General features: G+C 44.0%; 1 protein-coding gene across 1 annotated transcript in view; it reads left to right on the forward strand.

Moving 5' to 3' along the window:
• URB1 (URB1 ribosome biogenesis homolog) overlaps positions 1–25818 on the forward strand; it is a 41755-nt gene extending 15937 nt beyond the window's left edge. The window contains exons 14-39 of the mRNA XM_064407190.1: positions 808–920; positions 1764–1883; positions 4114–4230; positions 4874–5012; positions 5687–5857; positions 6789–6985; positions 7534–7758; positions 8288–8467; positions 9118–9979; positions 10869–11070; positions 11259–11436; positions 11869–11927; positions 12070–12263; positions 13939–14049; positions 14139–14202; positions 14979–15150; positions 15661–15763; positions 18589–18749; positions 19113–19224; positions 19522–19628; positions 20144–20287; positions 20919–21028; positions 21658–21834; positions 22160–22401; positions 23426–24025; positions 24631–25818. Of these exons, the coding sequence (XP_064263260.1) occupies positions 808–920; positions 1764–1883; positions 4114–4230; positions 4874–5012; positions 5687–5857; positions 6789–6985; positions 7534–7758; positions 8288–8467; positions 9118–9979; positions 10869–11070; positions 11259–11436; positions 11869–11927; positions 12070–12263; positions 13939–14049; positions 14139–14202; positions 14979–15150; positions 15661–15763; positions 18589–18749; positions 19113–19224; positions 19522–19628; positions 20144–20287; positions 20919–21028; positions 21658–21834; positions 22160–22401; positions 23426–24025; positions 24631–24842 (5072 nt within the window). The 3' untranslated portion in view covers positions 24843–25818. The remainder of the gene's footprint in view (positions 1–807; positions 921–1763; positions 1884–4113; positions 4231–4873; positions 5013–5686; positions 5858–6788; positions 6986–7533; positions 7759–8287; positions 8468–9117; positions 9980–10868; positions 11071–11258; positions 11437–11868; positions 11928–12069; positions 12264–13938; positions 14050–14138; positions 14203–14978; positions 15151–15660; positions 15764–18588; positions 18750–19112; positions 19225–19521; positions 19629–20143; positions 20288–20918; positions 21029–21657; positions 21835–22159; positions 22402–23425; positions 24026–24630) is intronic.
• Positions 25819–26162: the final 344 nt, after the last annotated feature.

Below are 26162 nucleotides of genomic sequence, written 5' to 3' on the forward strand. Positions count from 1 at the left end.
AGAGATAATGATGGTGTAAAAGAATCATGAGACTTTGTTTCCTCAGATGTGTCGGTGTCAGAGTTCTGTTCCTCCTTCTGATGGAAACATGGACACCAAAGGCACCATGTTTCTCTGCCTTATAGCAGTATGTTCTTTAAATAGCTAGTGGGGTTTTATCATTTGGTCTTACTCTTGGATTGCCTTAGTGGTGACTGTTTAAAGTGTTTTGTTGTTTCTCTAATGTGGCCACAAAGATCCTACACAGGTTCTGAGAGGCTCAAGCTGTGCCTTGTATAGCTGATGTCCCTGTGTAACTTACCTACAGGTCAGGTGTGAGCAGTTCAGGTTTTGATGGCATTGCAGGAGCTCCCTGACCTGTGACAGAATAAGGGAGGTTGTGCCTGTGCTGGTGATAACAGTGATGCAGGGAGGTACACGAGTGTCAAGTTCCATTGGGGCAAATATTGTCATGGTGTGAGCATTAAGATTTCCTGTTGACTTAAGTTCTGTGTTTTCCTCTCCAGCTTATCCAACCTTTGTACTGCCTGTAGGTCACAGCTTTTCAGGGTTGCTGAGACTGATAAAAGAGGTTTTATATTCCCATGCAGAACCAATGGTTTCTGCTGGGCTCAGGTGGTGGAGTCTCCCTCTGAGGGCTGGATTCTCACCTTGGGTTGGCCAGCCTTAGTTGCAGTATGTCTGGGGTGAAGATCTTTGAATTGCCAGCTTGTCTCACAGTTGTGTTTTAAACGCTGAAACATGAGTATCCTGAGATTTCAGGAAGATGGACCAAACTGAGGTTGGTTTCTTGCTTTCACACCTCAGGTATAGTCACTGAAAGGGGCCTGCGGGAGGAGGTCCCTCCTCTTCTGCAGCACCATATCCTGAAAGTGGCTTTGGAACTTCCCGCAAATAAATTTGCCTGGTTCAAAGTACAGGTAAGAGGCTGATGCAAGTTGGTGTTTCCTTGGTCTGTTGTCCTCAAATCTTTGCATCTGCCATTGCCTAATTTTAAATTAGCCCAGTCATTTTAAGAGGTGACCCTTTTGTAAAGCCAACAGGAATTACATTCTTAGCAATGGTGAAAGATCCCTTCTGATCAGAAAGGTTTTTTACAAGGACAATATTTTTTACCTCCATGGTGAGCACAGGAGAAGGTTCCAGTAGCTCTTTCTGTCTCTGGAGAGGAGCACAAGTGACAATGTGTTGGTTTCCCCTTGTCTGGAAAGCCTGAGGTTGCAGACCAGGGAAATGAGCCACTGATGGGAGCCATCCCACCCCTTCCCAAGGAAGATTCCAACATTTTTTAATGCTCCCCATAATTACTGGAAACCATCAAGGCCCCAGCTCTCTCTTCTACTGCAGGCTTGTAAAATAAGAGCTCTGTCAAGAGTTTGCTTGTCATGTCAGGAGAAAGGAGTGGACCAGGCTTTGAGGGGAAGCAGAGACACCCATGGAGTGTTGTAACAGGGATAGATGTGGAATGATTGGGGAGTAAAATATGATTGATGAGGGAGGTGCTTTGTCTTGGGTCCTTGTAGTAGTTGGGGTTTCTGTTACTACTGTCTTCTTCCATTTTCCAGGAGGGCATTTTACAAATGAGTACAATGATCCTGGCTCATTAAATGCAAAGTAGTGTAAATGATCCCATTTGTTTCTGGCCTTGGGACTTTTGGGCAAGTCTATAAAATAGCATATTTACCTTACATGTCAGTCTCACTGCAGCATAGTCCTGTACAGTGTTGCTGTAGCAGAGGAATTTTAATATATTTTTCTTGTAGGACATCTCTGAGACAGAGAAGATATCTGGTGAAAAATCAGTCTTCTATTTACTGATGAAAATGTTTGTTACAAGTACCCATTCTCATCTGAAAATTTCCACCAAAAAGTTAATCATCAAGGTAAGCATTTGAATTGAAATACCAGGATATTCACTATATCACACTGGTCTGAAATTTCAGGATTGTAAAATTTTTTCTTCAAGCAGATACCTTTACTGCATGGTTGTGTGGTCAACAGCCTCCTTTCCTGTTTCTTGTGACTGTTGTTGGAATTTGCTGTCAGATAATTGGCTATTAATAAAATATTTTATGGAAATAAATGCTGTGAACTGACTTCCCTGCAGCAGTTGATGTAAGAGTAAGGAAAATGTCTTTAATGTTTGCCCACCCCCCCTTAGGTTGAATTAATTCTGGCACTGTAATAAATTAATATAGTTTTTGCCTGAAAAGGTCTTGACATTGATCAAGAAGAGATTACTTTTGAGTTTTATTTTTTATCATTGTTTATTTAATCTGTACTTCATCACTACAGCCTTGTGTAAGCCTTAGATGGTTTGCTCTGGTCCTGAAGAACAGTTGTCTCTGCTAGTGTCTGGTACAAACTTTGATGCTAGGAGTACTTTTTGTCTTAAAAATTAATTAAAATCCCCTTCTGTACATTTAAATTAGTTATTTGCTTTTTCAGAAAAACTACAACTCCACAAGACACCAGAGGCTGTTGTTTTTAGCAGCTTATTAAAAGAGGACATCTTTTAGTTATCTGAGTAGGGATAGAGATTTACAATAGGAATAAATACAACCAAACTGTCCTGCCAAGAGAACATCCAGGAAGCTGCACTGGCCTTGGACAGGGCTCTTCATGCAGTGTCCTGCAGTATTCGTGGCACACAAATTTGTACCCAGCTTTGTGATTGAGTCTTTGCATTTAGCTCAAATCAGAGAGTGCCATTTTAATATTCAGTCCCCCTGACCAAAGTTACAGTGGTTGAATTGGGGTTTTGTTGCCCTTGACCCTTGCAAGGGTTTAAAGGCAGATTCTCTTGGTCTCCAAGTAATGAATGTCTGAACCAAAACCTGCTCAAAATGTGCTGTTTTTCTGGTGGTTTTTCTTTTGCCAGGTGGAAACATGGGCTGCCTTGTTCTTGTGTCCACTTTCCACTTCAGTCCATTGCATTTTGTCTGAAGGGAATGCAGGAACAGGGAAGTTAGGGAGGGCAGTTACGTCAGCAGAAAGGCTGCTAAGAATAGATGGTAATGACTTATTTTTCTATGCAGTGCCATGTAACTGAAGGCTTGTTTTTGGATTTCACATTCTGTTCCTGCCTGTTTCTGTGAGAGCTGCAAGTGCATTTCTATTTCAAGACTCTGCCAAAAATAGTTAATTATATTAAAATGAATCCTTTTTCCTTCATTTTTTCTTTATTTAAATTAATTACCCTGTCAGATTAATGTAAGCAGCAGTTATTTTTAGAGTCGCTGGTGTTGTGCACAGAGTAAATGTAGAACAAATGAGTTGTGGTGGCTTGCTTTTATTTTGTGTATGGAGAGGAGCCAAGGCACAGATTGATCCTGTGTAATGTGAGTGCCAGAGTCAGGAAGCTGAGCAAGGTTTTCCCTCTTGTTGACGGATAGGGGCAGGGAGTTTAACCATGGTGTCACTTTTGATTCCTTCCTCTCCTCTTCTCCCTCCTCCTTTCTTGCTTCTGGAGCTGGAGCACAGGGTCACCAAGTTGCTAGATTGGGTGCCTGAGGTCAGGGCCTGAATTTAGAGAATAGGAAAGTGGGAAAAATTTTAGATATGTCAAGGCCTCTCTCTTGGTTGTGGTACATCTGGATCTACCTCACCACAACTTGCACTTCTCTCTGGACCTTGCTGTGGTCACAACCTGCTGCTCATTTATGTGACTGTTTATTCATCTGCCTGTTTTATGTACAAGTAGCCTGATTTAGGTTTAATCTGGCAATGATTTTCCTTTATGTTAGATCAGTAGTTTTCTAAATGTCCCCTACAGGGTATTTTAAGGCAGTTTTTTTTTTTCTGCTTGTGATGATATAAAGATGTACAACCCTCTGAAAGCAGTATAACCTGCTTTCCAGAAATTATGGAAGTAAGATTTTTATTGTCCACTATGCAGTTGAACTCACCCTAGTGAGTGGGAGTAAGGCCCCTTGAACTGAGGGGGTGAGGAGAGTGACAGATACTTCTTTTCATCAACCTGCTCTTCTTCTTTTCTTTCCCAAAAGAAGGAATTGTGAAGTTACTATACAAAAAGATCTATATCTCTTGGGGTTTTGTACTTTAGGTATTTTGAGGTTTATTTACACACCTCCCCCTTTGTTTCCTGGGCAGGTTTTACGTGACAGTGGAGTGTTTGAGTACACATGGAAGGAACTTTCAGTTTGGCTGGAACACTTGGATAATACAAAAGACGACCAGAAGGAAGCAGTGATTCAGTTTTTGGAAAGGGTAACTGTTCAAATTAGCTGGATAAACAATGCGAAGAACAGTGTTAGTGGAAACTAGAGATTTTGTTGCTATTGTTGAGAAACCTGTCAAATACCAGTGAGTGAATTCTGAGAAAAGCATTGTTTGGGATTCTTTATACAAAGGTGGCATCGTTCTTGTCTTCAGTGGGAGGGACAGCAAAATGATTTGTGGGAAAATTAAATCCAAAAAGATCAGTTGTTATGACAGCATTGTTGGTATAAGGGTAGAGTGTTGTATGTGTGGATAGCTTTTATCTCCTCTTTAGGTGCCAAAATTATCAGACCTCAGTAAAATGTGATCTTTTACAAGGAAAGCTGACACTTCCTGTTTACTCTTCAGGATGTCAAATGCCCAGTGCTTCATTTCCAGCGCGGTCGTCCCAGGGACTCAGTCTGTGGTAGCAATCTAGATGCCAAATTGCAGTGGACTTTTATCTTTTCCATCAGTGTCCCCTGTAGAGCAGGAATCGTAGACGGAATCCTGCAGAAGTAATATGGAACTTGTCCTCCTAAAACCTGCCCCGCTTCCAACCACTTCTAGCACATGGTCTTTCTTAGCGACAGATGGTTCTCTTGCACTTGACAGCAGGTCCACTTACTTTTCTCCCCACCTTTGCTGACAGATCCTGCTGAAGCTGGTGACAAAGCCCTATCCCTACACAGACAAGGCAGCAGACGTGGTTCAGGAAGCCAGCATGCTCCAGGTTGCTATGTTTAAACAGGACTCTGATAACATCAGCATCCCTGTCTCTCACATTGATGGTATGTGGTAACCCCTCAACAACAGAATTCCCCAACTTGGGGCTACATTTTCTAGCCCTAATCAGCAAACTGGGGATGGATAACGATAGAAATCCTACTATGTAAGGACCTCCAGGATTCAGCCCTCCATGTGTACTTGCTATTGGAAGTCAGAATTGCAAAGTTGCAACTTTAACAGTATTTGAAATCTTTCTTCATCCTCTTGCGGCAGCATTTTCAAACTAAAGTGGAAATTTAGTCCTTCTGCCTGGGGCTGTTCACAGAATCCTGGAATCCCAGAATGGTTTGGATGGGAAGGCACCTTTTAAAGCTTATCCACTTCCAACCCCTGCCGTGGGCCGGGACAGTTTTCAGTAGCCCAGGATGCTCCGAGCCCTGTCCAGCCTGACTTTGGACACTTCCAGGCATCCAGGGGCAGCCACAGCTTCTCTGGGCAGCCTGTGCTGGACAGCAGCATTGAAAGGCACAGTGAAGTACAGCTGTGATTTTTGTGTTGCACTTAACATGGTATCGCCTGACAAATGTGGCTTTTTTTCTTTTATTTTATTTTCTTTATTTTTTTCTTTTGAGGAACTAAAAAGATGCCTTGTGTTCCTGGAATGTTGCATCCTACCTCTGTTGTTTTTCCAGTTAGTCTTGGATCCTCTGCTTACATTTTTTCCTTCACTTCTTAGATGTCCTGGATATGGTGGATGTTCTGATCGAGGGCAGTGATGGCTTCGATGAAGAAATTGGGTTCTCTTTAAATGAAGACATGATTATCCAAACATTTCCTTTCAGTGCTGTTGTCCCTGCTGCATTAGAAGCCAGGAATATACTGCTGCTTCAGTCTGAACATGGAACAGGTACAGATTTTTTTTTGGTTTTATGTGACATTTCTACTGAAGGAGTGAAAGTACCATCATTTTTATCCATTTTTAATAATTTCTTACCATTTATCATTTTTTACCTTGAGAAATTTTATTATCTTCCCTGCAAGCAGAAGGAGGTGCAGATTCATGGTGTTTTGTGCTCAAGAGAGGCATTGAAGTTCTGTACGTGCTTCTGCCCTTTTTCCCTGACCCTGAAGAGAAGAGTCACTGTCCCTGCATGGATAATCTTGGTCTGGAAATAGTTGGCTTCAGTAACACAGTGTTTTAAGGACACAGCGTGGAGATCAGGAGAGGAAGGTGGTTTCCATGTCTGTAGGCAGCTCTTCCCGAGATCAGGGAGAGAGGACTGCATTGTTAAGTAGGATATGGATGCATTTTCCAAAGCAAACTTCAGAAATTAAGCTCTGGTGGCAAATACTGGAAAGTTCTACCACCTCCTTGAGGAAAGCATTAAAATCACAGGGCATCAGGTGGGCTTGGGGCAGGATTTGCCAACGCCACAACACCTCACTAAGTGCTCTGTGTGTATTTGGCAGTCAAGTAGCACCTGGGGCGTACTGAAAGTCCCAGTTCTGAAAGGAAATTCTATTTAACTTAGTGGGGTGTGTGCCCCCCAGTACAAATCAGTTCTTCTCTGAGGTGGTGCTTCCTGTTAAAATATAGGAATGTTCAGCACAACACAGCGAAGGTGGATTATTTGCTTCAGCAAGAACGAATGTGTGGAGGATTTTTCAGGTACCTCAGTGGTCAGGAGCACTTGTCTAGGTCACTGTAAACACTTTTTGATCTTATTCAATAGTATTCTGTGTGATGCTCTGTGGGCTGCTGCCAAGGCCCAAAGTAAGGGGGGTTGCCCCAGTGTCCGTGCTCATGTCAATAGTTTCATTTATTTTTGCTTTTCTAGGAGCACACATCGTGGAGTACCTTGTTGCTGTTTTCACTGACCTCCTGCACTCTCAGAGAGAACCCCTTGCTCTCTGTTTGATGTTCCAGCTCTATGACAAAGATCTCAAGCCCCTGAAAGTTGCTAAATATCCTCAGCTCTACCAGTTTAACCGATACTATAAACTCTGGATACCCAAGCAATCCCAGGAACCTGTGGTACGAAATACCTGAAGTCACTGAATTCTTGAGCCAGTATTCTGATAAAAGCCTCACAATTTGTAGAGGTTACATTTCCATCAGAAACAACATTTTTATTGAGCTAATTCTGCATTTCTTGTTGATCACATTGGAACACAAATTTGCTCCAGGCCTTTTCTGTGATGGTACAAGAGGTCTTTGTGGTGTTTGGGAGGTGATACCAGGGCTCAGGGGTCATACACAGGCTCCTCACCAGGCACAGCAGAGCCTGGTGCTTGCTGTGGCCTCCGTTTATAGTGCCTGGAGTTCCCCCTGGGTGAGTTGAGAATTACAGCCCCCTGGTCTGGGTTTGGTGAGTTTTTCTCAGTTCAGCAGTGAACACTACAGATTCCCCTGGGGACACTGCTGGACAGCTCTGTTCTAGCAGGACTGCACACTTGTGCTCCTGGAGCTTCAGCCCGAGTTCAGCTCAGAACTCATCTCAAAACAAAGGTGGCTGTTTGTTTTGTACTCATCACTGGTTTTCTCTTATGCTTCTTTTTTTTTTTTTTTTTCACTTTAAACAGTTTAAAAACCACAAGGAGGTAAGCGAAGAACCTACTGTGGCACTGGATTCTGTATTTACCACTTTGCTAAAGACAGCCTATGAGAAAGGAAGCAATACCTTACTGGAGGATGGTGTTCAGACAAAATTAAGAGACTTGGCTTCCTGGCTCCCACCTGACCAGCTTTTGTTGGGAGTAAAGCACGTGCTGCTATACCTGAAATCCACAGTGGAGAACTTCAGCAGTGTAAGAGCAATATTGTAATAATATTGTGGTTATATTTGGTTTATTTCAAGGTAGAAGGCATAAATGACTTGGCTGTTAAAACTTAGGTTCCAGTTCTGTAGCTCTTTTTTCTCTACGTGGCTCTGAGCCATGCAAAACTGCACCTAATTTGTAAACAAATGTCAGTTCTTCTGATTATTGAAGAGTGATGGATTTACTTTATATGGGTTACCTTACTCATGGGTGTGAGTGCAAATAACTCAAGATTTTAATCCAGCTCTCGAATCTCTCTGAGCAGCCTTTCCAGAGAGTAAAATTCACTAGCCTGTGTAACTCCAAATGTCACAGTATAAATGAAAATCTGTCAATATTTATTTGGCAACCTGAGACTTCTCTTAGAATCAGGTTTCTATATCAGGTAGTGGTTCCTTCCCCAAGAGGATGTTGTAATGTAAGTAGTTCTTAGTTAACTCCTATTCATGTTGGATAATTGCCCTTCCGCTCGCATTCTCCTCTTTTCTTGACTTCCAAGATGCCTTTATTTCCATAGGTTGGTAAAACTGTGGGTCCTCAACTCATTGACCTCTATGTGGACATTCTGAGCATCTTGTTGTGCCGGGGCAATCAAATAAAGCTGGATCAGCAACAGAAGCAGGAAGAGCATCAGGCTGAGTCCGATCTCTTTATGGATGAGGAGTCTTTGATGATAGAAGTGTCTTCAAATGACAAGGTACCAAATCCCTTGATACAGAGGCACCTATTAATAAACTTTGATTTGATGGGTTCTCTAGGGAATTGTTTTGCTGAACAGAGAGGTGCTGCTGAGGTCTTGGAGGAGAATTTAGGAACATAGAGAATGTGGTCCAGCAGTTGAAAAGCTACTCTCTGGAGATGTGATCCAGCTGCATCATCCACAGTCTCACCCCTGAGCTGGAACACAGTCAGGAGAGGTCCTGAAAGAGATCACCTTTGCAGAAAAATATGTATTCCCTCAGCCCTGTGTAAAGCCTTGTTGTGAAAACTATGTACTTGAGGAGTGAATTTTTCTCCCTCTTTCATCTGTTCTGTGAATTTGTGGATATTAGAGTGTGTTGATGAACTCTAGAATATTCCGTTTTCCTCTGGAGATGAGCTTAGACATGTTTAGAATGTTCAGTATAACAGCATAAATGTTGGGAGAATGATATTTATGTGCTTGTAATTCATTAATATTTTTTATCTTCTGGCCAGCTAGTAGACAATTTCATGTTCAATAATTGTATTATTGTAATATTTATAATTGTAATATTTCCAAGCTGTGGAAAATAGGCAGATGAATGAGGAATTTTTTTACCCTGCACTGTGATTATCCATTCATTGATACTGTTACCTCTGTTACAGACACTGGAGGATACACTCTCCTTGATTTTCAGACATCCTACGCTAGAGAGCTGGTTCCTGGCCTTGGAACTGCGCTCTATTCCTCAGCCGGGTTTGAACCCTGTCACTGTGAAGCTCCTGTCAGCTCACCTCAGTTCTGGGGTGCTCCGGCTGCTGAAGACAGGTGCCCCCATGGTGCAGGACATCACAACAAATCACAGACACGTGTTGTGCAAGTATTTCGAAGCTGTCACAAAAAGCGTCCTGGAAGAGCTGCAGACTGTGGGGAAGGACAGAAGCCAGGCCATTCCCAGGAAGTCTCACCAGCTGCAGGCTCTGGAGGAGCTGCACATGTACATGACTGCAGCTCAGCTGAAGGAGATCACTCTAACCATGCTGCAACTCCCTGAGATGAGCTTGACTGATCAGAAATCTGAAAAATCCCCTAAAAAAGGGAAGCAGTTAAACTTCTATGGACAAATTTTGGTGAAGCTCCTTACAGACAGCTACCAAAGGCATCCCCAGCAAGGAGAATTTCTGCTGTCCACAGAGCACATTAAAGCTTTGGGGATATTGATGTCAGCAACAGCCAGCAAAGATTTGGAGGAAGTTTTCCTTCAGACTCTCCAAAGTGAGCCAGTCCTTGCTCTTGCAGTTGGTGTCGAGGTTCAAGCTCACTGCCTTGCCCAGTGCTCACACACCTCCCTGGCCATTGTGGCCATGCTGATCCAGCACTCCAGGACTCACCTGCTGCAGTTTGAGCTCTGGTGTCTGAGCAGTGCCACTGGGAAGTACCTCAGGAAACACATGGAGAGCTTTCTTCCACTCATTAATGTGTATTTGCAATGCAGAGACCAGTATGGTTTCAGCCGACCTTCCACAGGTAAGGACACTGCTGAGCCCTGCTTGTGATTCAGGAGGCCAAATTCCCTGTTTAGATTCTGCTGGCCTCGAGGTCGTGGAATCTTTACACAATAGATAAAGGTGATAAAACTTAGATATCTGACTTCTAAGGACTCATCACAAGAGACACTTGGAAGTACCTCTGCAGCAGTAAAGGTGAAGAGCTTTTCTGAGGGTCGGCTTTAGCCTGAAGCCAAGTGCTCTTACTGCTGCCCAGATTTCTCTTTAGAAGCCCTTATTTAATGCTTAGTGCATGTGAAAATCTATCATTGTGCTTCTCTTGGTTTAGTACAGGAGGTAAAACCTGTAGGCACAGATAGAAGAGTGTCTGGAGTGTGCAATGCCACGGCCAGATGGCTTTTGCAGAACCTGAGCTTTCACTTCTATAGAGTCCAAAAATTTCTTCTAAAACAAATCTCCAGCTGTGGGCTGGCTACAGTAATGCCTGCCTAAGATGGCAGTCCAGAACCTTCCAAACCCACAGCAGCGTTACATCTATGGACAAGTGTGTTAAATCTCTACCAGCAAAACAATGAGTTAGGGTTCAACTGGGTAGAACAGGATCACTTTGATTTCATTTCTCTTATTGCCCAGAAATGTAAATAGCAAAGGAAACAAGCTAACTGGGGCTGTAGCTCTACCTGCAAGGTCAAGCAATGATAAGAGCTTGTCAGCACCCTGGGAAGTAGAGGATGGGCAAAGAAGTGAGCCTCTGTGTAGCATTTCTCTGTCGCAGACTAGCAGCTGCTGTAGCATCATTTCCTAGAATTTGAGTAGTTTGGGCCTGGATTAGAAAGTGATTTGGGATTAGTGTGTTGTTGTTTAACACCTGCAGGTGGTGGAACCTGTGCCTTCTGCTCTCCCAACAGTTGTCTCAGCTGTCACACCTATCCTGAGGAAAGCCCTGTGGAAGGAGCTCTGTGCTGAGATTCAGGACACCGGGGCGTCGCATGAGGCCTCTGTGAAACTGCAAATTCTTTCAAAGCTGTTGCCACATTTGGAAAGCAAAAGGCTGCACAACTTAATGGACTGCCTTCCTGCTGCTCTGGAGAGAGCAGGGAATGAAGAAAGGTGGGCAGTGTGTGTGTGCCTCCCTCAGGGCTGTTTGTCCTGGGAAGCACTGTGATAGGAATGGGAGCAGTAACAGCATCCTCTTTTCAGAGAATCCTTTGCTTTGCACTTTGGCAGCAAAACATCTTTGACATATACAAAACCAACTTAAAATATTAATAAAGAAATCTACAACTATCTTTCTGCAGTTGGGCCGTGGCAGATGCCATATCCACAGTACTTAAAAACTCAGAGGAGCTGCATTCCTGGAGGAGAAATCTCTTGTCAGCCTGCATAAAGGGGTTAGTTGCCATGTACAGCAGCAGTAAAGATGAAAGCAAGCAAGAAGTGGAGAGATCCATGCTGCTGAGGCTAGAGGAATTACTGGTGAGACTTCTTATCTGCTTTGCCACAGTGGGACTGTATGCAAATGTGTGATTGGGCAGTTGTAGATTTTGAAAATACAGATTGGGCTTGATATCCTGTTTTATGGATTATGGTTTCCATGGACTTCTAACAGCTTTTGCAGAGTCCTGATAATCCTTTACATGAAGCAATTTTATGTTCTTGATGATGGCTTTCTTGTAAGAATCCTCTTTGAGGCCCCTGCTCCCAGACCAACAAAACACTTGCAGTTTCCTTTGAACCAGGAATTGGGATTGTTGTGTGTGTCCAAGAGCTTTTTTCCCTGTTATCCTGTGATCATCCCACATGAGTGTTTGGCTTGCTTGTTCTTAGTGTGTCCCTTGAACAAAAATTGCTGTAGAAGCTCTGTGTGCCAAATGTAAACCAGCACCTCTTTTTACTTGCTGCACACAGTGTGTGGTTGAAGAAGTGGACCCAGATGACTGGTGCAACCTGGTGAAGACAGGACTCAAGTAAGTGTTTTAAATTTGATTTGGTTTTACTAAGTTCATTTTCTTTGCCAAGTTCTCATTTCTTAAACAACTCTTAATTAACTCAAGCAGGTTTCCTTGGGATTGATTACAATCTGACTTCTCTGTGGTCCTTCTCCCAAAGGTACCGTTACAGAGATGAAACATTTCTGAAGGTCCTGAACGTTGCCATCCAGTTACTGTACAAGAAAGACTCCTCACTTAGTCAGAGCTTAGTCAAGCTCTCCAAACTTCACATGATGGTCACACAGCACTCTCTATTTTTGTCAGCCATCCTGAGGTCAAGAGAAGAAGATGGCATGAACACCCAGACAAGAGGTATTTTTTAATCACCTTCCCATACTTAATACAGGTGATCTTGTCTTTCTTGCGTTATATTCTCTCCATCCAGTGAGACACCCACCTACTTGCAGAGTTACTAACAGTTCCAGAATATTGGCATTTAGATTGGATACTAATGCTTGCATACAAATGTTACACTCATTTTAGCTGGTTTTAAACACTTCTGCTTATAAAACTACTGGAAAGGTGGGTTTAGGTTTTTATTTTGGTTTGGGTTTTTGTTTGTTTGTTTTTCTGGTATTTTTAACCCAGTCGAAGTCTTGGATTGATTCTTTTGGTTTCTGTGAGGCAGTTAGTGTAAGATCATAAGGTGCACATAGGTCCTGTGATGTTTAAACCTGTTTTAAAACAGGTTGATACAGGAGATTTAAAGTTGATTTTGCAAGTTTTATCAAAAATGGCAATTTAAATTGCATGTATCTCATACTGCAACCTTTCATGAGGAATATCCTTCCAGAGGAATATAAATTGGATGCTAGTTCATGTATAGGATTGGCTTTGTTTCTTCTTCACTGGCAACTAAAATCCTGCCTGACATTTAATCTACATAGACCTCAGCTTTTGTCCACTGTACAGGGGTTTGGGATTCAGTGATTGAAGGAGCTGTGTAAGAGAAGAGGGGGAGATTTTCAGAGCAGCATGTTGATAACAATTTTTTGTTTATTGATGAGCAACATGTAAACAAGCTTTCAAGTTTTAAAACACCTGAAAAGAGAAAAAAGCTCTTGTGAAATCACCAATTTAGTGAAATTAAAAATAAGGAATAGATTTTGCTGCTTACTGTATGTATACTGTACTGTCTACCAATAGAGTGTGTTTCTGTAGATCAGCAGGATGGATTCTTTGAGGCCAGCTGCTATTCCAGAAGCTTGGTGTCACGAATGCACTCACTCAGGCTAGTACTTTAGGAGCTCTTCAGTTTTGGCATGCATTTTATATTTCTGCACATAACTAGGGTCAAAGCCCAGGCCTTTGTAGATACTGGGAGTAGAGAAATCTGGAGTCGAGCCTTGAGTGTGCTACAGACAGCCCATTTGTTTTTGAGGAACCCAGTCACTTACACTTTCTGCTTCTCAGTTAGTTACAGAGCAAAGGTGGATAATTTTTGTACCCCACAGGACAGAGTTCCTGTGGTTCACAAACAAACTGCAGTGCTGAACCCTGCTGGAGCACTCAGTGCAGAAGTATTTTGATTTTTACTGCAGCTGCGGTGCAGGGTTTAGAAGTTTTTTGCTGTGAATTCTGGAGTCCTTGAGGAGGTTGCTAGGATGTCTGCCTTTCTCTGTGCAACTCCTGAGCTCATTCCAGATGCCCTCCTGGGGAGGAAGGAGTGAAGCTGAGCAGGACAGGGCACAGCACTCCTCTTCAGGGAGCGGGTGTGTTGGAATGCTCCTGCAGAGTAGTGTGTTCCACACTGGGGACCTCACCTGGCCGAGTGGCTTCTGTGTTCAGCTTGGGAATACTGTTTTAAGATGTTCCCTTGAATTAAATGCATCAAAATGAACCTTCAGGGTAATGGGGAAATGGGCTGTGGTATCTTTAGAGATGCTGATGTAAAATGTCCAGTGCTGTGTGTGCATCCATTTGGACTGGGTCTTGGGGTGTTGATTTGTGACTGAGAGCTGCAGGGCTCAAGCTGTGCTTGTTCCAGAGGCGCTGGTGGACATTCTGCTGACAGCTGTGCAGCTCAGCCCCTCTCTGTGTGAGAGCAGTCACCTCCCAGTGCTGCTGGGAGCCTACGGGGCCACGCTGAGCACTGTAGGTGAGTGTCAGCCTGGCAAAGGCACTTCCTTCTGCATCTTGGTCTTGTGTCCACACGTCACTAACTTTGGGTTCACTCTTGGGTTTTAGATCAGAAGATACTGCTGTTGCTTCGGTTGTATGAGAAGAATAATCAAAGTCTTTTAAACTCCAGGTAAGCTGAACACCTAACTTTGTTGGGCAAACTACACACAGGTAGTCTCACAACTGGTATTTTTCCAGGATCTCATTTTTAAATGAAGGAGACAGTGAAAAAGGTGAAACCTAAAGATGAATGTTGCTTTTGGAAACACTTTTACTACACATTTCCTATTCTTAATGTAATTCTCTTATGTAGCCCAGACTTCTGTGTGTCTGTAGGTTAGATGACTCTCATTTCTGGAGTCACTCACTCTCCATAATTGGGAATCACTATAGGGGTCTTCTCACAGATGGGAGGCTGAACCACAAGTCACTAATGAACTTTTCCCTTTCCTATACCCAAGCAGTCCACAGGAAAGTCTGTTGCCAACAATTGTGTTTTGGTCTGCTTTCCTCACATGCACTTTGCTGTCTTGGAGGCAGGAGCAGAAATAGCTTCAGCAGTGCAAGAGCACTGGCTCAGGCAGCTGAGGCAGGTCTGGATTCCTGTCCCTTCATGCAGCTGCTGTCATCTTTACCTGCACTTACAGCTTAAATCCATAGGTGCCTCTGAATGGGCACATTCTGGCTTGGATGGACAGGGGAGGGCAGAGTGAGTGAGACACCCTCAGACTAAATTTGAAAAGCTTTGGGATGGATGGAAAAGGTGTTGCCAGTGAAACGAGTTATAGTTTCAAGTCCCACAGGGTACTAACTACAAATGAGGACAAAATTTTGGTACTAATTGATCTCCTCTGTAATTGCTTTTGGCTCTGTTGCCTAATGTGTTTACCTTTAACAATGTTTAAGGATCCTGCTGTGGGGTCCAGCTGCTGTGGAGCATCACAAGACTTGCAAGAGTCTGGGGAAGTCCTTGTGGCAGCAGCCAAGCATGGAGGAGATTCTGTGTCTGCTGGATCGAGAGAAGATGATGAAGACGATTCTGTCGTTCCCTCAGCATCGCCGGCTGCTGCCATCACAGGTGCTTTCAGTTCAGCCTATCCATGGTTACCCTTCTTTGGATATGCAGGAAGACCCTTGAGCCGTTCATGTCTTGCATCCATGTAGTACACAGCAGTTTGTTTCCATCAGGAGAGTAATTTCGATTCATAGGAGGAATTAGTTCTTCAGGAGCACTTTTCAAAGTAATCGCAAGATACGGGCCACATCTTGTCGGCAGGGGTGATAGTGCATTGCAAAGGTTGTCAAGTATGTGAGACCAGGATTGGACAGCCCAAGGCTCTCCAGCCTTTCTTACAGTTTGCTGGATTGCTTCTGTAGCTGTTGATGCTGCTCAGGGTAAATAGTTGTGGATATACTCTCATAGTGAAAGCCGGGTTTAAACGCAAGCATGTCTCACCCTGTGTTGCATTGTATTTTACAAGGTGTAGTATCAAGTGGTTTATAGTGGGATGAGGTGGTTGTGGAAGTTTGAAACCAAGCCTGAAATTGGTGTTGTTCCTTACAAATACTGGTTTGGATTTGGTTTCAGGGGATACTAGAGTCACTATATAAAGATGAAACAATGAAGAGCCTAGATGACTTCTATGATCCTTGTTTTCTACTTCCGCTCTTCAGTGAACTGACCAGACCAGGTAAGTGGTATTTAGTGTCAGGTTGCTCTGGTATTTAGTGTCAGGTTGCTCTGCTGCAGGAGCTGCACCTGGAGCGCACTTATCCCTGATCCAAGAGCTAATACTGCAAGGAATTTGTGCCTGACTCAAGAGGGAAGAAACAAACTACTGTGAGGGCTGTGACTGAACTGGCTGGAGATCTGGCCTGTTACAGAACAGGGAAATTTCAGCCAACTAATTTTCTACCAGACAGATGGGCATGAGGCCAGTGTGTTTCACAAATCGGCTGGTGCTCTGAACTGTCAGCAAGTTTATTGTCTGGCATGAATCGGCTTTGCACATGCATATCCCTGCTGTGCTCCACGGACACACTGTCCCTGGAGAGAGCCCTCAGAGGTCAAAGGAAGACAAAAAGCCTGAGGGATTTCCTAACCAGCTCTCTCCCTGTGTTGGTTATGGTTAAGCACTGTGTAGTTACAGCTGGATTTGTCTTTCCACAGCAGTAATACTAGAAACAATTGGCAGGCTGTTAGTGTCTGTCAGTGAAATCACACTCAGTCCTTTGTTCACCGAGACCCCTGCAAGTACAGCACCTGTTTGGGTGTGCTTAGCCTGTCCTTAGCTATGGTTTGAACTGCTCTGTGTAATCCCAGCAGCAGGAAAAGAACTGTCTTTTAAGTCCTCTGAGGAGAAAAGGTACCTGAGCTATCTGGCATTTTGCAGTTGGAGAGATCTTAGACAATCCAGTTAATGCTGGGCCTTTGAGGTGCACAGGGAGGAAGAGCATGGACAGCTGGTGTCTTTGGAACCTGGTGCTGATAGCTGGAGAAGGGACACCCTGCCAGCAGCACTCACCCTGTGGAGGGAGGGATTTGGTGTCTCTTGCAGCCCCAGCAGCAGTGCAACTACTCGGTGGCTGCTGATATGGGAAGCACCAAGGTGGAGGCAGTTGTGTACATCATGTTCTTGTGGAGCTGTGAAGACAGTGGCTGTTCTGAATCTGAACCTGGAGAGGAGAAAATAGCCCTCTTAGCTTCTCCATACAGAGTGAGAGTCTGTGTCTTAGGAGGGGAATTTTTAAAGGGCCCAAATGGTTTATGAGTCCCAGTCCCATGGTGCTTGTAAACCATGTCAGCTCCTCTTGGAATTCCCAGTTCTTTATTTATTTGCTCTTTGTCCTGGCTGCACAGTGCCATCAGAATACATAAACATGGACTTCTTGCAGTGTTTAGTGCTTGCTGAGGAAAAAGTAAGTCTGGGGCTGGGCGGATAGCAAAGTCTATCTATCTTTAGCTCTGATAAGCATCTTATGGAAAACTTTTCCATCCTGGTTCTCAAGGTCCTTTAAATAAGCTGTGTGTCAGACATAGAATTAAATTGGGGTGCTTTTCTAATAAGAGCTTGTTATTTTATGTCAGTTATTGAACACATTCTCCAGGGGCAGCAGGATGGAAAATATTACCACTGCATGTTTTCAGTGAAGGAAAGTTTTCCAAATAAATCTTCTTGTGGACTGCTGAAGTGAGAACCTTGGATTTCATTCTGTAGCACTCTGCCACAGTGTGAATAGTTAGTGCACATCAGCTTGAAGGAGGGCAGAGTGGTGGCCCTGGGACAAATGGCAGTGGCTGGTGGGGAAGTCGAGACCCTGCTTTACCTGGCCCATAAGCAACAGAGATGGCAGTAAGAAACTGCCAGGCATAAAATTGAGTTTTAGTAGTTCTAGTAGTAGAGAAAAAGATGAGAGAAATAGGCCAGGTGCTGGTACAGGGACAGAAATAATCTGTGATATTTTAAATGTAGTTTTATACATAAATACATACATGCATATATACACGTGTGTACATATATATATATACATATTTACACACACACTAGTCTGTGGGGTCAGTGATAGGAGAGGAAATCAGTGGACCCAATATAGGTACTTGGCAGTAAGATTGCAGCCCCTTCTTAAATAGGAATATTTGTTTCTAGAAACTTCCTCTTGACCTTCAGTGTGAATGACAAGAAAATACATGAATATTATTTCTAAACTTATGGTACATTTGTAGCTGGTAAAATACCACTGAGGTGAGGTGCCACTGTGCTCCATTCCTGGAGATAAGGTGGAAGGTTCACACCAAGTAATTTCTAGCCATTAGTGAGTGGAAATGGCAGTAACCCTTCGAAACACACAGAACACAGACCCTTAAAGGAGAAACTCCTAATCCTGATGGCAAGCTACTGTGAAAGCTAAATGCTACATTGAAGGGCATGTTTCCTGTTTTCTCTTGGGCTGATTTCTGGTCATTGCTGGATTTTGTTTTACCTAGAAGGGCTCAGGGGTACAGCTGAGTACTTGGCTTAGAGCATGCCTTACCACAAGAGTCACTTGTGCCTGCACAGGGACAACTGCTGTGGATTATGGGCTATTTATGTGTTATTCTCCCATCCTTTCTGTTACAGAAACTTTGTAGTGCTGATCTTTCAGGTGCCCTATAATGCTCTGGAGAGATGAACTTTCCCTCTTGTTGTTCTTTGTACTCAGCTTCCCTGAACCCGTGAGATACAAAGATGTCTTTACAGAATTTGCCCCTAATTTTGCATGGCCTGGTGGGCAGGATCATCCCTGTCTCACATAAATGAGAACAGCTCAGGTAAAGAATTCCTGTTCAGAGTGAATTGCTGGAGCCTTTGTCAGCTGGAGGAGCCTTCATGCACTGAGGTCATAGTTTGTGGGGGACAGGCAGAAATGGGTGCTCAAGAGCAGAAACGTCAGGGATCTGGTTCTGTTACACACGCTGGGACGTGTCAGTGCTAACGCACCGGGTGCTTTCTGCTTCTCTTCCCCCATCCTCTCACAGAGTGTGTGGTGGCATGTCACAAGTTTGTGGAAGTCAATGCCCTGGGTCTCACAGTGGCTGCCCTGAGCAGCTACGACCCCAACATGAGAGCGGCTGCGTATTTTGTCCTGGCTTCCTTCCGCTCCCATCTGGAAGGGGCTCGCTTCCGAGAGAAGAGCCAGGTAAGCCATTGCCAGTTTGGCAGGGGAGACCTTGTAGGTCATGGATGTGTGTAAGAGAGATGTTGCCTCGCTCATCCACCTACGTGCATGTGGTGAGACAGCTAAAAGAAGCGTTTTATCCTCTCTCACATTGTTTCTCCTCTACTGCTTTGTGTTTCCTCCTGTTATAACCAGTGGACAGAGAAAGGGGAAAATATGTTTTAGAAATTCTTGGGAATTTTGTGTGTAGGAATAGAAATCCTGATGGAATTGATATTTGACCAGTATGGCCTATGAAATGTCCCAGAAGCTGATTGATGTCTTGGTGCTCTTGTTGTGCTCATTTGGACTGTGCTTCAGGCTTCTCTCCCTGGGCTCTTGCAGTTGCTGTATCTCTTGGATGCCGTGCAGAATGGAATCAGGCAGCCAAACCTCAGGTTCACCTTCTCCCTGACCCTCTATGTTGCTCGTGTGGCACAGCAGATCCTGAAGCCAGGTACTGGGACTTGCTGCGTGTGTCACTGCTGGGGTGAAGAACAGAGCCTTGGGGAGTGTTGATCTCCTCACCTGCTTTGTGCTCGTGCCCTCTTGACTGAGCTTTTTGTTCTGGGGAAGAGAAGGGGAGGGTGGGCAGCAGTCGAGTGAGCCTCAGAGCAAAGGCCTTCTGCAGTTGCTGGGCTGTTCTCCCAGCTTGGAACACTGCACACTCACAGCAGCTTCCACGTATTGTCATCCATGGTTGTGGATTGGGAACGTTGTCCTCCTCCACAATGCCAGCTTTTTCTCTTCACAGAGGATCACATGTACATAAAGGTGAACAGATTTCTTCTGTCACACCAGTATTTGGACCTGAGGAAGGTACCAGGCTTTTTTCAGCTTTTCTACAGTTTTGATTTTGAGGTAAGAGTCCCACTTTAGGTATCCAGTAATTCTTCATACTTCAGCTGTGAACATACAACGAAATCTCATTCTCCCATAGGTAGTTAATTAGAGGCATATTTCTTATGTTTCATATTGGAATAAAAAATGTTATTTCTGTGGAGTTTTTGTTGTTTTCTCAATACTAACGCACAATGAATTGTGCTGTGTGTGCTCTGTGAGCACAATAAACAGAATGTTCTGCCCTGGCTAGCTGCAATTCCTCTTTTTGTTTAAATTAGTAACATTGAGTTCAACTGAAGTAATTTAGGAGCAGCAACTTCTAAAATTCCATTTCCATTGCATGTTTGGGCTGCAGGCTGACTGTTCCCAATGGATGTTAGTGATTAAATGTGATAGGAATGGAAAATGAGAAGTCCAGAACAAGCAGTAGTAAGCCCTGAGCTGGCACTCAGAAGGAACCAGGTTTTTGTGCTGTTATGAGCAGGTATTCTTTGGAAATGTCTGACGGTGGTATTTTTCTTTGTGGCTTCCAGTACAAAACAGAGCGTGAGTGGATCCTCAGATTTCTTGGGGAAGGGCTGCGTGACAAACATTGCTATGAGCTTTATGACTACCAGAGGATTTTCCAGGTCATTCTTTCCTTTTTCAACAGTCCTTTGTGTGACGAGGGCTCCCAGGTAAGAATTGAAAAAGGAAGTTCCAAAAAACCCCAAACTACGCAGGTTTGCGTGGCTTCAAAATCCCAAGTACAAACCAGAAAGGAACAGCTGACTCTGCCTTTGCCCTCTTGAAAATCTGTTCCTTGTTGGTTTTGTGTATGCGTGAAGGGGGAAATAATTGCTTGTGTCTGAATCAGTCCCATCCTTATCCCCTGAAACTGGGACAGGTTCCTGCCATCATGGAGCCTCATGCGGGTGTCGTGGTTTTGTTCCTACAGTCAGGGCCTTTTCTTTTTTTGGGGTCCCTATTCCCCAACCAGTGCATTTGTTACCTGAACAGTGCTTCAGCAGGAGGGAGACTCACATGCCAGGAGCTCTCAGGTTTGGGAGCATCCACTCTGAGTATTTCAGGTATCAAAACCTTGAATAGATAAAAGATAAAACTGTCTTGCTACCTGAATACTTCTTATCAGAGCAGCACCTGTGGTATGAAGCTTTGAAGAGAGAATGTCTTTCCTTCCCTGGTGTTGCTGAGAACAGGTGGTGTTCATTTTACCTTGAAGTTGATCAGATACCAGCCAAATTGCTAATTTTAAGTTAGATAATTAGAGCCTGACTGTAAAAGAATAAGTTCCATGTTCTCTTTCAGAGACGTATTCTGGAGATATTACAGAGTGCTGCCCGTGTCACCAGAGCTGCCTATGAGCTGGTACAGGATCACAGCCTCCTCACATGGGTCCTGCACAGCTTGGAGAAAAGGTAACCAGAGAAGTACAGGAGAAATGGGAACAATTTTCCTGTCTACAGTAGAAGAATTATATGGCTGAGGATGAAAGAAAGGGTGACAGACATGGAGACAGGGGCCCCAAGGGCTGTACTGGTGGAACTTGCTGAACTCTGAGGTGTCCCTTGTGCTTTTGAAAAGAGAATTGAGATGCTTTGAGGTTGTGGTAGGAGGGGTGATGGTGGGGGGATTTGTGATTTGGAAATGGTGTCTTTGAAAACCTGAAAAAGCGAAATGGCACTTTGTGCTGGTGTCTCTACCTTTTAAATTTCAAGCACCCTCAGTTCACATCCTGTCACAGGACCGGCTGCACAGGAAGTGGCACAGTAATGGATTTGAGCTGTCTAGAATATTTCTCCTCCCCTTGCCTCTCCCTCACAAAAAAATCTCTGCTGCGTACATAGAGTGCCCAAAAGTGCCCTAGAATATGGTCCCCTGGGACCAGCTGCTGGTGAGGATCTGCTTTCAATGGGGTTTTCTTTTTTTCTCATTCTTTTGTTTGGTTGGTTGGTTGGTTTTGTTTTTGGGGGTTTTTTTTGGGGTTTTTTTGTTTTATTTTGTTTGGTTTTTTATTGTTTTGGTTTGTTTTTGTTTTGTCTTTCAGGTTTCTGGAGAACAAGGTGATAAATAAAATTACTTCCTTAGTCCATACTCTGTGGTTAACAAATACAGGAGTCAAGAGAGAAAAGAAGAATCAATCCCAGGAGAACAGGAAACTTCTTCCCATTCAGCTTGTAAATGAATTTCTGTGTGTTTTGGTCACGTTAATCAAACATATTCAGTAAGTGCTCTGTTTTGTTTTTTGTTTTAGTTGGTTTGCATTTCATCCTCTGTCCAGTTCAAACTTTATTAGGGCCAGGAGGATTTCTTTATCTCTGCTAGATGGATGGCTTTTTTCTCCTTCAGTTTGTGTGTTGAGTAGTGAATTTGGGTGAGATTTCTTTGACGGGAGAATTTAGGTGTTTGAATACATGGGGAATAAAGTGAAATGTGATGCACAGTTGCTGTCAAGTCCTTCGTCCTTAATTCCTGGCCATTCTGACAGTAGGGATTAAGAGCTGTACTGGTGAATTAGCATGCATGGCACTTGTGTTTTCTCTTGACAGGACTAACGTAGATCTGGCCAGGCTGACTGAGTTGTTTGGCACCCTCAGCTCTGTGCTGGAATACCGTGCTGTTGTTGTGGAGGCTTTCAGGGAGATGAGGCGTTTCACAGTCAACGACAGCGTCCTCTCCAGCACGGAGCTGCTGCTGCTGCTGCACAAGTGGAGCCTTGTCAGCAAGGACCTGCAGCTGCAGGAGGACCTGCAGGCCCTAGCTCAGAAGTACCAAAACAAAGAATTGCTCAGTAAGTGCTGAAATAGTTCAAGGAAGGCATATCTTGTTGTAGCTGTTACAGACCAGCAGTTCAATGAGGCAAACTTCTCTGGAAGTAGTCCTGATACCTTCTGTCAGACTGATGTACCTTGAGGGAGGAGGAAGGGAAAAGGAAAGGCGTTTTTCAGATCTTCCTTGTGGTGACTTTGAACCTTACCACAATTTGGAAGCTTTGGAGAAACACAGTTTATGAAGGGAAGGAGCTTTACAATGAAACTTAGTAGTAAATCAGGCTTGGAGTCAAGCTTTGAAAAAGGGTATTTTTTAATGAAATCTTGAAAGAAAAAACAGTGCCTGGAGGCTTTGTGCTCAATGGTGTGAGTCATTCTGAGCGTGGATGAGAATCTGAAAACAATGTGTAAGTAAAAACAATAAATAAATAAAGCAAGTGAAAATTAATAGTTGGCATCTCTTGTTGTCACCAGTTTTGAAGAAATGAAAAAAAGCCAGGACTTGTGTGACTTCTCTTGTTGTCTCTGTGAACAAAAAGTGCAAGTAACTTGGGACTGGGAGGTCTTAAAACAATGCTGGTTTCCTGCAGCAGCAGCTGCTTTTGGTGCACATTAAGCTTCTGTAGGTTTGTTTAAATGTTCTGTATCAGTTGAGAAAGTATCATGTTTTTAAGGGATTCTATAAAAGCTTTAGCTTTTCTACAATTTTTTCACCCTTTAAAACTCCTCAGAAAGGCCTGAAGAGGGTTTCTGGAGTGATGCTTGTAACTTACTGCATGTGTGGGTTGTGTTGCTCCAGCCTTCAGGATCTTCTCTCGTCTCCAGGCTGGGCGATCCAGTTTGGAGCAGGGCTCCAGCCTGGAGTCCCCGGGAGCTCGCAGAGCCCCTCTGAACAGCTCAGGCTCCATGAGGCTGCTAAACAAGGCTGGTACTTGCTATTGTAACAACTGAATCAACACAGGAGAGCACCTTACTTGCACAATTTTGTACCAGGAAAATCCTTTGGAGTATCTGATGTTTGTTTTGGTGGTGGTTGTCTTACAGAAAATATTAAAGACACGAACAAACCTCAAGGCTCATCTCATGTGTTTCGTCACACTCGGAAGAGGATCGAGGTGGAAGATGATGACACTGCTGCAGACGTGAAAGAGGCTGAGCTGGAGAAATGCAGAGAACATCTGAATTCCATACTTGCCCACTGGGACCCTGTTTTCCCAGCACCACCCTCCACACAGGGAGGGGAGACTCTCAGAGCCGGTGCACCTGGGGGTGAGGCAGTTCCTGTCACCTGTGCATCCATTCAAGTTGTCACTAAGTGGCTGGTGAGGTCCCTGGCTGGGCAGAGCTCCCTTGGGGAGCAGGACGTGTCCCCCGTGCTGAGGTGGCTGCGGGACCGCGTCCTACCACAGCCGGCGGCCGTGCGGGAGATGCTCAGGGACGAGGCACTGAGGAACAACCTCTTCAAGCTTTACACCCGGCTCTGCCAGGCCAGCAGCAGCTCGGCTGGGCTCTCCAGGCAGCTCGGTGGGCTCAGTTCCGTCATGCTCCAGCTCATGGAGGAGCAGGGCGTGTCCAGCACCTTCCACGAGCTTGTGAAATCTCTGTGCCTGTCAGCAACGGTGGAGGAGGATGTGGACAAGACAGGTGACTCATCTTCTTCTTATCACTCATGTTATGAGGCAGTGGTGGGAGATACTAGGAAATTGCATGGCTTTTTTAATCCATTAAATCAGTTCTCCCATATCCACCCAGGCTCATGGCTTCCAAAAGCAGAAGCAGTGTCTTTGGTGGGATGGGGGCAGGGATTGGGGGATTGGGCTGCACAGAGCGTTGTCACGCTGGGAGGTTTTCTGACACTACAACACTCCCACTCCCTCTAAGAAACTTCCCTTTCAAGGACTAAAATGGAACAAAAGGTATGGAAGGAATATAATTCCAAGAGGGAAAATAGCATGCAAAAAACCCCCAAGTCCATGCAGGCCTGGATGCTGATCCCTATTGCTGGTCAGTGAGAGCATCTGACAGGTCAGATTTCAAACTGCTTTATTTGACAGGAAAATGGTTTGTTCCTTCTTGTGAGCAGGATCATTGGCTTTGCATGGGCAAAGCCACTCCAGATTTCCCAGCTAGGAAGAGAGTTAGGGAACTCTTTTAAAACATAGTTCTGGAGGTACCTAGCAGCTTGATTTGGTAATACTGTGTGGAAATAGAATATCTGTTCTGATTTTCCTCTCATCTTTCTTCCACAGCTGTTTCTGTATTCCTGACTTCCATTTACGTCGGGGACATGTGGCTTGGAGCACGGGAGCCGAATATGTTACTTACCCATGTCAGATTGGTCTGCACTAGTGCAGATTATGACTTACAGGGTGACTCAGAGACTCCGAAACAAAGAGAAGAAACTCTTATGTCTCTTTGCAAAAAAATTCGGCTACATCAGGGCAATAGTTCAGGGGACTAGCACTTCATCTTTAACTTTCTTTGCTCAGTCCTCCTCACCATGAGCCGTGAGAGCCTCCTGAGCTGTTCTCATACAGACCTACCTTGTTTGGTCAAAAAAAATCAGTATTTTATTAGTGTGTGCAAACTCAGGGGGAAGGTTTTATTCAACATCTCTCAGAGGGACATTCAAGCTCCAGTTTCTTTTTTTTTGAAAGTTTGAGACAATACTACTTATGTAATTTTTATTGCAGACATTTTTATCTTTTTGAAGAAGCAGAAAGACTGTTTGTGCATGTGTGTGCCCTTAATATCCATCCTCTATCTAATACAGGATGGGAGAAAAAGGCTGCAGAGCTTCCTACAATGGGGTGCAAGTGCAAAGAACAAGGAGACAGAGGTTTAGTCACGATGATTTACTTTTTCCTGAAGACCCTGGTTGATTTCATGATACCAAAACCAGTATGAATAGAACACTGGACTTGGGAATCAGGACGGTCTTCTTGGATTTAAAAAAGCTTGAATGGCACTTCAAGACATTTATATCAGACCTGGTTTGTTTTTATTTTCCTTTTTTTAAATTAAGAATTAAAAAAAAAAGCCCATATCCATCGCTGCTGCTGCTGCGATGTGCGACAAAAACCTGTCTTCCCTCTGCCTGGAACAGCTGAGAGATGGAACTAAACCCCAAAGGATTTTCTGCTCAGGGATTATATGTGAGTTTTATTGGGAATTCTCTGAGAAATCTGATAGATGGTTCTTGAATGTGGCCCTGAGGGTAGTTGAGCATGGCAGTCCAGATCTGCAAACAGGCAGTGCCAGAAGGAGAGCCTTTGAAATGTAAACCAGGCTGTATTTAGATGATTGAATCACGACTGTGTGCTGTGCCCAGGTCCTTTGTACAAATACTGTACAGGGAAAAACCAGAACTGCACATTGCTTGTGATATGTATGGAATTTGGGGGGGGTTAAATAAAAACGAGATGCAAATGATAGAATTGCTTGTATGTGTAAATATTCTTGTCCTAAATGAGGCATCAGGGAGGGGGGGAGGGAGAAAAATCCTCTCTTATCATGTACCAATTAATCTGTGAAACTCATCACGGCAGGACAGCAGGAAGACTGAAAGTGTGATAAGGTGTTGAGTGAAATGGAGAATCCGAGAAGTGACAAGAGCATCCGGTGCACAGGGGGACTGTGCAGTTTGCTTTTTGCTTGGATTTCAACTCCAAAGTTGTGAGGAATTTGGAATGAGATGGGACATTTCAGAAGAAGACCAAGGAGAGGAAGAAGAAGTTGTTGCAGTCCTGGCAAAATCTTTTTTTCCTAGCTAATAAAAGAA

This window comes from Passer domesticus, unplaced genomic scaffold (assembly GCF_036417665.1).
Source record: "Passer domesticus isolate bPasDom1 unplaced genomic scaffold, bPasDom1.hap1 HAP1_SCAFFOLD_87, whole genome shotgun sequence".
In the NCBI taxonomy this organism is placed as follows: Eukaryota; Metazoa; Chordata; class Aves; order Passeriformes; family Passeridae; genus Passer; species Passer domesticus.